The sequence below is a fragment of the Piliocolobus tephrosceles genome, chromosome 16, assembly GCF_002776525.5.
Source record: "Piliocolobus tephrosceles isolate RC106 chromosome 16, ASM277652v3, whole genome shotgun sequence".
NCBI lineage: Eukaryota > Metazoa > Chordata > Mammalia > Primates > Cercopithecidae > Piliocolobus > Piliocolobus tephrosceles.
The window spans coordinates 29712221-29726898 of record NC_045449.1 but is presented as its reverse complement, the minus strand read 5'-3'; the positions used below and the strand labels follow the sequence as shown (position 1 = coordinate 29726898).

At 38.3% G+C, this 14678-nt stretch overlaps 1 protein-coding gene across 1 annotated transcript; it reads left to right on the top strand.

Annotated features, from left to right (window-relative positions):
• The first annotated feature begins 6 nt into the window (after nt 1-6).
• Nucleotides 7-12409, top strand: LOC111525425 (schlafen family member 11). The gene is made up of 4 exons (XM_026447594.1): nt 7-16; nt 578-706; nt 8665-9388; nt 9586-12409. Exons 1-4 carry the CDS (start codon nt 7-9, stop codon nt 10355-10357), a joined length of 1635 nt encoding a protein of 544 aa, XP_026303379.1. The 3' UTR covers nt 10358-12409.
• Nucleotides 12410-14678: the final 2269 nt, after the last annotated feature.

The following is a 14678-nucleotide window of genomic DNA, read 5'->3' as shown; positions in this document are numbered from 1 at the left end:
CCAATAATGATGCAAGGTATTTGTTGATTGTATTTAAAATTTTTATTTTTTAAAAAAAATAATAAGTGGTCCTCTCACTTCAGTCTCTTGAGTAGCTGAGACTACAGGCATGAGCTACTGTGCCCAAGCTCTAAGCTATTTTTTTAAGTGTGAGTAACGGTAATTGCAAATCAGTGATGAAATGATATTTAACAGGGATGAGAGTTGGGTTCAGGAGAGGTGGTGACGGTTGGAGAGGGGATGTAAAATAAGATACATGCACAGACAGCAGTACTAAAAGAATGTGCTAGGTATCATAAGAGGTGTGCAAACAAAATGCTGTCCAGATACAGAGAACAAAGAATTATACTGAATGGAGAAATACATTTAAACTTCCAAATAATGGCTTTTCAGGGTGGGTTTTGGCAACCTTGATATGCAATAAAGGCACTTATCTAGACAGAGTGAGTAGAGAGTTATTTTGATATTCTCTCTCAAGTCACATTATTTAGAAAGTCACACATTCCACCTACTGATAAGGCCTCTTTCAGTATGAAGAGATTAACATGTCAGAATAATGTGAATTTTCTTTCTTAAGATCTTCTACAGTTGTCTGAAGATTTTGAATGTCAGCTGAGTCTATCTAGTGGGCCTCCCCTTAGCAGACCGGTGTACTCCAAGAAAGGCCTTCAACATAAAAAGGAACTCCAGCAGCTTTTATTTTCAGGTAATTATGGTTTGTCTTTTCAACACCAGCCAGTTTCTATGTCAGGATAAAGGGAGATTAAACTGTTTTATTTGTTTTGTAAAATCCTGAAAGTGCTCTGCAAACCCATAGATAAGACGTGATAATGTTACAATCCTCTTGGTGATAAGTGGTTTAGAAATGAACCCTCAGTGACCCCACTGGCTAAGGCAGTACCACACATAGAATCCAGGAACATTATTTCCCTTAAAGATTATTTGTTCTTGTAGTTCCCAACTCTGGTTGATCATCAGTGTTTCTGGTCATTTTTAAAAGGACACATATCTGAGTTCCTACTGCACTCATAACAAGTTGGAATACCTGGGAAAAGTGGCTTGCAATATGTACTTTTCTCAAACTACCCTCATGATTTTATGCTAATCTAGATTGGAAAACTTTTATCTAGTCAAACTAGTCATACACTGTACCAGAGAGCAGCCAAAAAACTGCCTACCCTTGCCAGATTATCCAGAGGAGTGGTGGTTGTAAATATGAGAAAAGAATATAAATCTAGGTCAAGATGGAAAACAAAACATTTAAAATGGAGATGGATTATGCATTTCTTCCCATGTTTTGGGTTTAGGACAATCATGTAGCAGCACAAACACAATAATTCAGGACCAAGGTCAACGCCTTTTCTCTACTCTTATCCCTTGCTCCCATGATAGGCTTTGCTTAGGAATCCATTGCTGTCTTCTTTGTAGAATCCCAGAGAGGGAAAACCACTTGCTTAAATCTGTGCAGTAAGTCAGTGGCTTATCTGGCACTATAATTGATACATAAATGTCCTATATATGTGTAAATATCTGTCAAGGATCATTAAATTAATAGAATGACTGCCCCCATTACAATTTCATTTTTTCCCTTATCCAAGGTCCTTGCATTCATTTACATATCAAACTTATATTTTAGAAACTGTCCACAATAAACAATGTAAAATCTAAGAGTAAACCTATTAAGCGCTGCTAATCATTTTTTAAGCTCAATAGATTCATTTTAGTAGAGCTTATTACCATGGAATAAATTATAACTAAGACAAAATAATAGGGCTATATGCCCATAGAGGAGCAGCCTATTATTCTGGTATTAAAAAAATCAATTTTCTAAAACTTCTACCAAACTTTTGAAGAATAGGCATATTTTACACTATTTGCATTGTTCCAGATTCATAGAAAAATAACAAAAATTCCCAAGTCATTGTTTTTTGAGACAGGGTCTTGCTCTGTCACCCAGGTTGGAGTGCAGTGGTGTGATCATAGCTCACTGCAACCTTAAACTACTGAGCTCAAGTGATCCTCTAACCTCAGTCTCTTGAGAAGCTAAGACTATAGGCATGAGCTACTGTGCCCAACCCTAAGCTATTTTTTAAGTGTGAGAAACAGTAATTATAAAACTTGTTAAAGATAGAAAAAAAGAAAAAGGAAAACTCAGACTAATCTTACTTATTAATGAGGATGCAAAGACAGAATTCCAGAAATACAAGGATGTATCAGCGTTTGGAGAGTTAATGTAATTCATCATTTCTATGTATCTATGCAGATAAATTATATATTTGTTTTCTAATACATCAAAAAGGCATTTGTAAAGTTCAATACATGTTGTTTTTTTAAAGGTCCTCAATAAAATAGTAACCTATAAATAGTTCTTTAACATTATATTTATATTTACATATATATATGTATATATGTCCACCAAGAACATCATGTTAATTGGGAGAGATTATAGGCATTCTATTAAATTCAGGAACAAAACAGCCACTTGCATATTACAAGTACAATGTAATATTAATTGGCCAATACAGTTAGATAAGAGAAAGAAATTAGAGGGATTAAAATGGAAGAAGATAGGACTATATATCTGGAGAATTCATGAGAATCAAATGAAAAGCTACTGTAAACAGTAAAAGAATTCAGAATGAATATAAGTACTTAGTATTATAAGAAACAACTATAAAAATGAATATGCAGAATTCAGCATCTTTAATATAACGTATAATGAAAGAAAACACTCAATTTTCAATAACAACAAAAAGGTAAAATATCTGCAATAAACCTATCTAAAGCAAAAGTTAAATTAATATTGAAGGACACAGAAGAATAAGTGAATCAGGGAATGTTATGTACTTTGAAGGAAGAATCATCATCACAAAGTTGTCAATGCTGAAATTATTTTATATATCAATTTTAAAAAGAGAGATTATTTAAATCTAAACATAAAAACTAAATGAGCAAGAACAGGTGGAAAATTAAAACCTGAAAAACAAGAGAGGCTATCTATAAATAACATATTATTTATAGATATATAAATACATATAATATATAATTATATAACTACAATATATAGATATATAAAATATATTATATATTTATATATTATATAAATAAGTATACATTTTTATTTTGTTATTTATTAAATTTTATTTTAAAATATTTTATTTTTATTTTATTTCATATTTATGTTATATACTTATATTATTTATGTATAATATATATTTATATATATTTAAATATATAGTGTATATATATAAAAATAATAAAAAGAATTGTATTGGCATGTAATTAGACCAAAGTTATGGAATGTAGGATCTGGAAATACACAGAAACACAAATTAAAATTTAGTTTATCATGAAACTGGCCTTGCAAACAAATAGAGAAAAATAGAAATGTTCATAAATATATAGGGTAGCTTGGTGGCAATTAACTTTTTAAAAGATGAATTCATACTTTACTTCATATAGTAATATAAACTCCAAATGGATCAAGAATTTAAAACAAAAAGCCAGAAAAGTCCTAGAAGAAAACATAGGCAAACATCTTTAGATATTAAGAATAAAGATGTTCCGGTTTTTTGAAAAGATCAACAAAACTGATAGACCACTAGCAAGACTAATAAAGAAGAAAAGAGAGATCAAATAGACGCAATGAAAAATCATAAAGGGGATATCACCACCGACCCCAGGGAAATACAAACTACCATCAGAGAATACTATAAACATCTCTACGCAAATAAACTAGAAAACCTAGAAGAAATGGATAATTTCCTGGATACTTACACTCTCCCAAGACTAAACCAGGAAGAAGTTGAATCCCTGAATAGACCAATAGCAGGCTCTGAAATTGAGGCAACAATTAATAGCCTACCAACCAAAAAAAGTCCAGGACCAGACGGATTCACAGCCGAATTCTACCAGAGGTACAAGGAGGAGCTGGTACCATTCCTTCTGAAATTATTCCAATCAATAGAAAAAGAGGGAATCCTCCCTAACTCATTTTATGAGGCCAATATCATCCTGACACCAAAGCCTGGCAGAGACACAACAAGAAAAGAGAATTTTAGACCAATATCCCTGATGAACATCGATGCAAAAATCCTCAATAAAATACTGGCAAACCGAATCCAGCAGCACATCAAAAAGCTAATCCACCATGATCAAGTGGGCTTCATCCCTGGGATGCAAGGCTGGTTCAACATATGCAAATCAATAAACATAATCCAGAATATAAACAGAACCAAAGACAAAACCACATGATTATCTCAATAGATGCAGAAAAGGCCTTTGATAAAATTCAGCAGTCCTTCATGCTAAAAACTCTCAATAAATTCGGTATTGATGGAACCTATCTCAAAATAATAAGAGCTATTTATGACAAACCCACAGCCAATATCATACTGAATGGGCAAAAACTGGAAGCATTCCCTTTGAAAACTGGCACAAGACAGGGATGCCCTCTCTCACCACTCCTATTCAACATAGTGTTGGAAGTTCTGGCTAGGGCAATCAGGCAAGAGAAAGAAATCAAGGGTACTCAGTTCGGAAAAGAAGAAGTCAAATTGTCCCTGTTTTCAGATGACATGATTGTATATTTAGAAAACCCCATTGTCTCAGCCCAAAATCTCCTTAAGCTGATAAGCAACTTCAGCAAAGTCTCAGGATAAAAAATCAATGTGCAAAAATCACAAGCATTCTTATACACCAGTAACAGACAAACAGAGAGCCAAATCATGAATGAACTCCCATTCACAATAGCCTCAAAGAGAATAAAATACCTAGGAATCCAACTTACAAGGGATGTAAAGGACCTCTTCAAGGAGAACTACAAACCACTGCTCAGTGAAATAAAAGAGGACACAAAGAAATGGAAGAGCATTCCATGCTCATGGATAGGAAGAATCAATATCGTGAAAATGGCCATACTGCCCAAGGTAATTTATAGATTCAATGCCATCCCCATTAAGCTACCAATGACTTTCTTCACAGAAATGGAAAAAAACTGCTTTAAAGTTCATATGGAACCAAAAAAGAACCTGCATTGCCAAGACAATCCTAAGCCAAAAGAACAAAGCTGGAGGCATCACACTACCTGACTTCAAACTATACTACAAGGCTACAGTAACCAAAACAGCATGGTACTGGTACCAAAACAGAGATATAGACCAATGGAACAGAACAGAGCCCTCAGAAATAATACCACGCATCTACAGCCATCTGATCTTTGACAAATCTGAGAAAAACAAGAAATGGGGAAAGGATTCCCTATTTAATAAGTGGTGCTGGGAAAATTGGCTAGCCATAAGCAGAAAGCTGAAACTGGATCCTTTCCTTACTCCTTATATGAAAATTAATTCAAGATGGATTAGAGACTTAAATGTTAGACCTAAAACCATAAAAACCCTAGAAGAAAACCTAGGTAATACCATTCAGGACATACACATGGGCAAGGACTTCATGTCTAAAACACCAAAAGCAACGGCAACAAAAGCCAAAATTGACAAATGGGATCTAATTAAACTAAAGAGCTTCTGCACAGCAAAAGAAACCACCATCAAAGTGAAAAGGCAACCTACAGAATGGGAGAAAATTTTTGCAATCTACTCATCTGACAAAGGGCTAATATCCAGAACCTACAAAGAACTCAAACAAATTTACAAGAAAAAAGCAAACAACCCCATCAAAAAGTGGGCAAAGTATATGAACAAACACTTCTCAAAAGAAGACATTCATACAGCCAACAGACACATGAAAAAATGCTCTTCATCACTCGCCATCAGAGAAATGCAAATCAAAACCACAATGAGATACCATCTCACACCAGTTAGAATGGCAATCATTAAAAAATCAGGAAACAACAGGTGCTGGAGAGGATGTGGAGAAATAGGAACACTTTTACACTGTTGGTGGGACTGTAAACTAGTTCAACCATTGTGGAAAACAGTGTGGCTATTCCTCAAGGATCTAGAACTAGAAATACCATTTGACCCAACCATCCCATTACTGGGTATATACCCAAAGGATTATAAATCATGCTGCTATAAAGACACATGCACACGTATGTTTATTGCGGCACTATTCACAATAGCAAAGACTTGGAATCAACCCAAATGTCCATCAGTGACAGACTGAATTAAGAAAATGTGGCACATATACACGATGGAATACTATGCAGTCATAAAAACGGATGAGTTTGTGTCCTTTGTAGGGACACGGATGCAGCTGGAAATCATCATTCTCAGCAAACTATTGCAAGAACAGAAAATCAAACACCGCATGTTCTCACTCATAGGTGGGAATTGAACAGTGAGATCACTTGGACACAGGAAGGGGAACATCACGCACCGGGGCCTATTGTGGGGAGGGGACAAGTGGGAGGGATAGCATTAGGAGATACACCTAATGTAAATGATGAGTTAATGGGTACAGCACACCAACATGGTACACGTATACATATGTAACAAACCTGCACGTTGTGCACATGTACCCTAGAACTTAAAGTATAATAATAATAAAAAAAAAAGAATAAAGATGTTCTTAGCACATTAATTATTAGCATTGATTGACAATAAATTAGGTTCAGATTCAATGCTGTCAGTGCTTCTCTTGGAAGAAATGCAATGATTGTCTCAAATAGAAATTTTGTCTGTAATGGAGTTACTGGCACTAAAGATATTCAGGGCCTGGTGTAGCAGATCAGAATCAGCCAGCCCCAGTGTTCTTCCTCTTGGTGTCCTAAACCTTTAGGCTCCCTCACCTGATTGATTTCTTATGGTTTGAGAACAACTGCCCTGGACCCTTAACTGCTGTTTCTAAAGATTCCCTAGATCCATGGTGAAATGAGTTCCCAGAATGGATACATGGTGGGAGCTCCAAGGACAGAAGGATGAATATGGGATTTCTGGGGAGGATGAGGAGTTTATCAAGTGATCAAGGTAGAAGAAGACATCAGAGTTTCAGAGCACACCTGTGCAAAGGCACAGAGTCCTCAAATCACATGGGGAGTGATGACTACTCTGGTGCACCTGGAATGGCGGCATTAATTGAACATCTAGTCTGGTCCCTATCATTACTGTTAAGAAATGAAAGAGACACTTCTGATCTTCCCATAATTTCCTTCAGAAGCATGTTCCATTATACAATTAAAGAAAAAGAAGACCTATGCAATAATGAGGTAAATAAACATCAAGTGTTTTAGTGACTTTTACCATTTATCAGGCAGGAGTAGTCTGTGACTTGCCAGGCAGAGCAAAAACAGTAGAGGATCTGATGTCCAAGAGACTTGGGTTCCGACTCTGGCCCTGCCGTTTCCTAGTGGTGTGATGTTGGGCAAGTCACTTGATCTCTTTTATTTTTTTATTTTTTGAGACACTATCTTGCTCTGTCGCCCAGGATGGAGTGCAGTGGCATAGTCATAGCTCACTGCAGCCTTAAATTCCCTGGCTCAAGCAATCCTCCTACCACAGCCTCCTGAGTAGCTGCACCCAGCTCTCACTTGACCTCTTTGAGTCCTTATCTACTCATATGAAGATGGGAATAAATATATCTTCCTTGGAAAATTTGTGAGGACCAGAGATACGTGCAAATTCCCTGGTACAATCAACAAATGGTGTATTTTCTTATTTTACATTTCTTTGGTTTCCAAAGCTTCATTTTAAACATATGCTCAGTTATCCTATTTTATCCATTCTAAGATGTGTGTTTCCCCCTATATTTTAACATCTCTAAAATCTGGATGTGTCTCATGATAGATGCCATCTCCTACTCACTGTCATCCAGGTTGCAGGCATAATCAAGTTGTATGAGCACCTGGTACGAAAGAGAAAGCACCAGCAACAATGAACAATAAACAATTACCAATAAAACCTGGGTAATTTCATTTGAAATTACCACTGCAAATCTTGATTTGGGTTTGTACTCTAACACTACCACAACAGGACAACAGTTATCTTCCCCCCACTTTGGAACCCATGATCATTGAAATAAGTTCATAATCCTCCAATGCAAGTATATTCTCATGTCACAGAATTATTTCTTGTTTGTGTATGACAAAGGGAAGACTTTTGTGATAGCGGGGAGCCATACGTTGATCTTTAAGTGATGCAAGAATTCTGCTTCAGGAGAGATAGCTTTAAGGATCTTCCAGTCCAGGACTGCAGGAAATTCACTGCCAATAAAGGCTTTAATATGACTCCTTCTCCCCTGCAAATATGGAGTTAATGAATACCTTCTTCCTGGGGCCAGAGGAGGGGCTCCTGCTACTCCCAGCAATGGGGCATTTTGAGATTCAGGTATTTCGAAAGTAGAAAGGGGAGGAAGAGAACCAACATTTCTCAAGCTGCTATAATGAACCAAACATTTTATGTTATTTCATTTATTCCTCCTCATAGGAAATGTGCTATTCTTAGTTTTGTTTTACGGATGAGATAGCAAAGTCTTAGGTTAAGGAATTTCCCAAGGTTGTAAGTTTTAAAAAACACGTGGATTTAGATGAAGTATACCAGGTATTCCAAGTGTTCTTTTCCTTTATAATTATAATAATATTTATAAAATAATATTTGAAACTTCCATAAGTAATAATGCAGTTAATCAATTAGTTAATTATAATTAGTCATCATAATCAATAGGGTTATTTCTCTTCCCTTAATTTATCATTCTTTTCACATACAGTCCCACCGGGACATTTGCGATATACTCCAGAGTCCCTCTGGAGGGACCTGACCTCAGAGCACGAAGGACTACAGGAGTTAGTAAACAACCAAGTGCAACCTTTCTCCCAGGGAATTGTGATCCTCTCTAGAAGCTGGGCTGTGGACCTGAACTTGCAGGAGAAGCCAGGAGTCATCTGTGATGCACTGCTGATAGCACGGAACAGCACCCCCATTCTCTACACTGTCCTCAGGGAGCAGGATGCAGAGAGCCAGGACTACTGCACTCGCACCGCCTTTACTTTGAAGCAGAACCTGGTGAACGTGGGGGGCTACACCGGGAAGGTGTGTGTCAGGGCCAAGGTCCTCTGCCTGAGTCCTAAGAGCAGTGCAGAGGCCTTGGAGGCTGCAGTGTCTCCGATGGATTACCCCGCGTCCTATAGACTTGCAGGCACCCAGCACATGGAAGCCCTGCTGCAGTCTCTCGTGATTGTCTTGCTTGGCTTCAGGTCTCTCTTGAGTGACCAGCTCGGCTGTGAGGTTTTAAATCTGCTCACAGCCCAGCAGTATGAGATATTCTCCAGAAGCCTCCGTAAGAACAGAGAATTGTTTGTCCACGGCTTACCTGGCTCAGGGAAGACCATCATGGCCATGAAGATCATGGAGAAGATCAGGAATGTGTTTCACTGTGAGGAAAAGAGAATTCTTTACGTTTGTGAAAACCAGCCTCTGAGGAACTTTATCAGGTAAGCAGTTGGATCTTATGTCTCTAAGTATTATTTAATCTGGGTTTAATTTTTTCTGCTAAGTCACCTTCTTTCTTGAGAATTGAGTGGTAAAATCATCTGTGATAACATACTGTGCTCAGAGGAACATGATACATTCATTTTCCCCCCTTGCTTTTTTTGGATAAAACTTGAGTGTGTTCTTTTAATTTTTGCAGTGATAAAAATATCTGCCAAGCAGAGACCCGGAAAACTTTCATAAAAGAAAAGTTTGAACACATTCAACACATCGTCATTGACGAAGCTCAGAATTTCCGTTCTGAGGATGGGGACTGGTATGGGAAGGCAAAAACCATCACTCGGAGAGCAAAGGATGGCCCAGGAATTCTCTGGATCTTTCTGGACTACTTTCAGACCAGCCACTTGGATTGCAGTGGCCTCCCCCTTCTCTCAGACCAGTATCCAAGAGAAGAGCTCACCAGAATAGTTCGCAATGCAGATCCAATAGCCAAGTACTTACAAAAAGAAATGCAAGTAATTAGAAATAATCCTTCATTTAACATCCCCCCTGGTTCCCTTGAGGTACTTCTTGAAGCTGAATGGTCCCAGGGTGTTCAGGGAACCTTACAAATTAAGAAACGCTTGACTGTCGAGCAAATAGTGACCTTTGTGGCAGACACCTGCAGATTCTTCTTTGAAAGGGGCTATTCTCCAAAGGATGTTGCTGTGCTTGTCAGCACTACAAAAGAAGTGGAGCGCTATAAGTATAAGCTCTTGAAAGCAATGAGGAAGAAAAGGGTTGTGCAGCTCAGAGATGCATGTGATATGTTGGGTGATCACATTGTTTTGGACAGTGTCCGGCGATTCTCAGGCCTGGAAAGGAACATAGTGTTTGGGATCAATCCAAGGACAGCTGACCCAGCTATCTTACCCAATATTCTGATCTGTCTGGCTTCCAGGGCAAAACAACACCTATATATTTTTCCGTAGGGTGGCCATTAGGAAGAACTCCAAACCAAAATGCTCTGTAAATGTCTGTGGGTGACAGTCTGCTGATGGTAGAAACCTTTCTTTTTAGTTTACAAGTCAGAGATTTGGACAGAGCTGACAGAGAGTTTGGAGTTCCCCCATTTCTGGCTCTCCTTTCAGGGTTCCTCACCCAACTCTTTTCAGCAGTGGTGGTTGCCCCCCATTCTGACCCCTGACTCTTTCAGCCAGAAAGATGGTGGTTTTCTAAAGGAGCTTTGGCTGCCCTGCACAATGCAGATCTGTGTCTTGCACTCTGGTTAAAAGCCATAAAAATAAGAACTCAGCCTGTGGCCTGTCTTTCTTCCAAGGCTTGGCTTCTTTTTTTTTAAGTCCCTTCATGTAGTTTGTTGCTTTTAAACATTTGTCCAGAATTGTTTTCTGCAGAAACCTGATCTGTTAGGAGCTTACTGACCATAACAGAAGCAATTGTTCCTGAATTCTTCACATTTATCTTTGCTGTATTCATTTAGGGCTTGGGAGAGTCCCAAGATAATTCAGTCACTGTCAGATTAATAATTTTGTCAGAACAAAGATTACTGTTGTGATAATTTAATCCTTTAAAATTGTGATCTCCAGAGCTTGGTCTCAGAATGGCCCAGACCAAAGCTTAATTGTGATAGTGAATATTAATGGTCACTTTAAAGAGAAAGTATAGGCCAAAATGAAATGAACAGAAACCTGTTTGCCCTGGCTTTCAGCGGAAGATAATATTAGAGACCAAAATCTGGTTCTGAAGATGTGTATCAGCCCTAAGGTGAACCGAACTTGAGAAAGGTTGTCTTTAAAAATCAATGAGTTTATGTTTTAACTTCTCAGTTTAGTTCTATGCATTGTTCTATAACACACCTAGTTAAGTTTTATGTCATTCTTGAACTGTGATTTTTTTTTTCCATTTACTTTCATGATTTGGTGGGCCATTGTTATGGACAGAATGTTTGTGTCCCACCCTTCACCCCCCAGTTCCCATGTTGAAGCCCCAACCTATAGTGTGGAGCTGGGGCTGTTAAAAAAGTAATGAAAGTTATATGAAGTCATGGTGGGGCCGTGATCTGCTAAGGTTGGTGTCCTTATAGGAGGAGACCCCAGAGAGCTTGTTCCCTCCCTCCTTGTGCATGCAAACAAGAGGGTGTGGGAGCACACAGAGAGGTGGCAGCCACCTACAAGCCAAGAGGAGAAGCCTCACAATGAAACTCTTGCTGCTGGCACCTCTGTCTTGGACTTCCAGCCTCCAGACTGTGAGAAACAAATTTCTGTTGTTTCAGCTGCTCAGTCTCTAGTGTTTTGTTATTGCAGCCCGAGAACACAGCTGTATGATTATTTGTCAAACAGAAAACACTGATACTTAACAATGCTAATGCAATTATGTATTTGCTTTTCAGTCTCTACAAAATATTCTAAAATACTAATCTAAATACTAACAATAAGATATTTGCATAACTAATGGAAATTAAGAAATCATATGCCCAATATTTCACTTATTAGTAATCTTACTCTGCTGATTTCCCCCCAAATTGTGAGTTTTGAACTTCCCTGCCTTTCTCCTGTCTTTCTGTGTTAATTCATGGAATTCCAGTTATCTAGCCTTGAAATTGTAGGCTCTCCTAACTTAAGCAAAATCTGACAGATCAGCAAAATAAGGAGAAAAATGCTTCTTCTTTCATTCTGACTGCATTAAATCAGGTACAACTCAGCATTAAAAAGCTGTCTTTGTAAATGTTTTCCTAATAAATTAGTCTTATAAGATCCCTGGACTTTGGAGTTGTTGTAATGTCTTTGAGAGTAATTCTTTAAATGTCTAATTTTGACTGGTTGTATCTCTTTATGATTTATTGCCCCACTAACAATATTTGAAACGAAATATATTTTTAAATGTATAAATAATTATGAATTTTTGTTTAGACCAAAGAGGATTACTGATATTTGTTTCCATATGAACGGCAAAAGGTTTAGCTTACAGATCTACTGCATTTCTGTTTTAAATAAAAAGTTGAGAGTTTGTGTCTCATTAAACTGGGAAAAAAATGGTCTTGTAAAATAAATGATTAAATGGGGGAAAAGCAGAAGACAGAGGCCAGTGACTCCATGCGAGAGCCAAAACGAGCCAGTAAAAGATTAACCAACATTAACTTTCAATTTTTTTTTTGAGAGACAAGATCTCACTATGTTGCCCAGTTTGGAATGCAGTAGTGCAATCATAGCTCACGATAGCCTCAAACTCCTGGGCTCAAGTGATCCTACTGCCTCAGCCTCCCAAATTGCTGGGATTATAGGCGTGAGCCAGTGCACCAGGCTCAACTGGGTGCCTGCCCATCTCTGGACTCTGCCTCTAGACATCTGGGACGTACTTCATTAAAGATCTGAAAACCTACCCAGCCATTATAAAGTGAAACAAAGTGTTTTTATATTTTAAATTAACTTTTTATTTTAGAATAGTTGTAGAATTACAGAAAAAGTTACAAAGATAGTACAGAAAGTTCCTGTGTCCCCTTCATTTAGTTTCCTCTTTATTTTATTTTATTTTATTTTGACAAGGTCTTGCTCTCTCACCCAGGCTGGAGTACAGTTGGGTGATCACAGCTCACTGCAGCCTTTAACTCCTGGACTCCAGTGATCCTCTCACCCCAACTAGCTGAGAAGATGGAACTGCAGGTGCATGCCACTACACCTGGCTAATTTTTTAAAACTTTTTTGTAGAGGACGGGGTCTTATTATGTTGCCCAGGCTGGTCTCAAACTTCCAGGCTCAAGCAATCCTCCTGCGTGGGCTTCCTACAGTGCTGGGATTAGGTGTGAACCATTGCAGTGGCTAGTTCCCTTTTTTATTACCGTATTGTTGTGATTCACTCATCACAACTAAGGAACCAACCTTACTTAGTACATGTCTATTAACTAAACCCCACATTGTGTTTGGATTCTCTAGTTTTTTGTTTGTTTGTTTTTGAGACAGAGTCTCACTCTGTCACCCAGGCTGGAGCTGGAGTGCAGTGTCCCGATCTCGGCTCACTGCAAGCTCCGCCTCCCGGGTTCACGCCATTCTCCTGCCTCAGCCTCCCGAGTAGCTGGGACTACAGGCGCCCACCACCACGCCAGGCTAATTTTTTGTATTTTTTTTTTTTAATAGAGACAGAGTTTCACCATGTTAGCCAGGATGGTCTTGTTCTCCTGACCTCGTGATCCGCCTGCCTCGGCCTCCCAAAGTGCTGGGATTACAGGCCTGAGCTGCCGCGCCTGGCCTGGGTTCTCTGGTTTTTCTCTAGTGTCTTTATTCAAGGATCCCATCCAGGACACCATACTACATTTAGTGGCCATGTTTCCTTACCCTCCTCTGACCTGTGATGCTTTATTTTTGATGACCTGGACAGTTCTGAGGCCTATTGGTCAGGTATCTACAAATAAAATGTCCTTCAGTTTGGGTTTGTCTGTTTTTTTTCTCAGACTGGAATTATAGGTTTTCAAGAGGAAGACCACAGAAATGAAGAGTTATTCTCATCACATCACATCAAGGGTATATGCTATCAACATGCCTTATCACTGATGATATTAACCTTGGCCAGCTGACAGAGGAAGTATTTGCCGGGTTTCTCTACAGTGAAGTTACTTTCCCTTCCTCCTATGTTGCTAAATGCAGCTCACACTCAAAGGGTGGGGATTGAAGCTCCACTTTCTTGAGGGGGCCAATATCTGCATATCCTGCAAAATAATTCATCTACATAAATGATATTTTATCATTTATATATATGTTTTCTATTTACTTGATTTTCTCTCCGTGTGCTCCCATGCCCTCTTGTTTGCATGCACAGGGAGGGAAGGAACAAGCTTTCTGGGTTCTCTCCCTATAAGGACACCAATAGCAGATCAGAGCCCCACCATGACTTCATGTAACCTTAATTACTTTTTTAGCAGCCCCAGCTCCACACTACAGGTTGGGGCTTCAACATGGGAATTTGGGGGTGAAGGGTGGGATGCAAACATTCAGTCCATAACAATGGCCCACCAAACCATGAAAGTAAATAGAGAAAAAATCAAGTAAATCAGGACACAAATATATATATATATATATAATTATCATTTATCAATTATGTAGATAATTTATCTGCATAAATTATTTGGAATTATTCCTTTACTTGTAAGAATGGACTTATAGATATTTATTTAATACTTTGTGTTATATTCCAATGCTACATTGTTTATTTAGTTGCCCAGATTGTTCTAGTATTAGGCATATACAGGATATCTGGCAAAAACCACAACAGATCAAGTATGGTGGCTCATGCTTGTAATCC

Bases quoted from the DNA above. Each gene is read 5' to 3' on its own strand.
- LOC111525425 (XM_026447594.1), top strand. The intron at 707-8,664 runs GTAATTATGGTT...TTTCACATACAG, and splicing joins CCAGCAGCTTTTATTTTCAG to TCCCACCGGGACATTTGCGA. The intron at 9,389-9,585 runs GTAAGCAGTTGG...TAATTTTTGCAG, and splicing joins CCTCTGAGGAACTTTATCAG to TGATAAAAATATCTGCCAAG.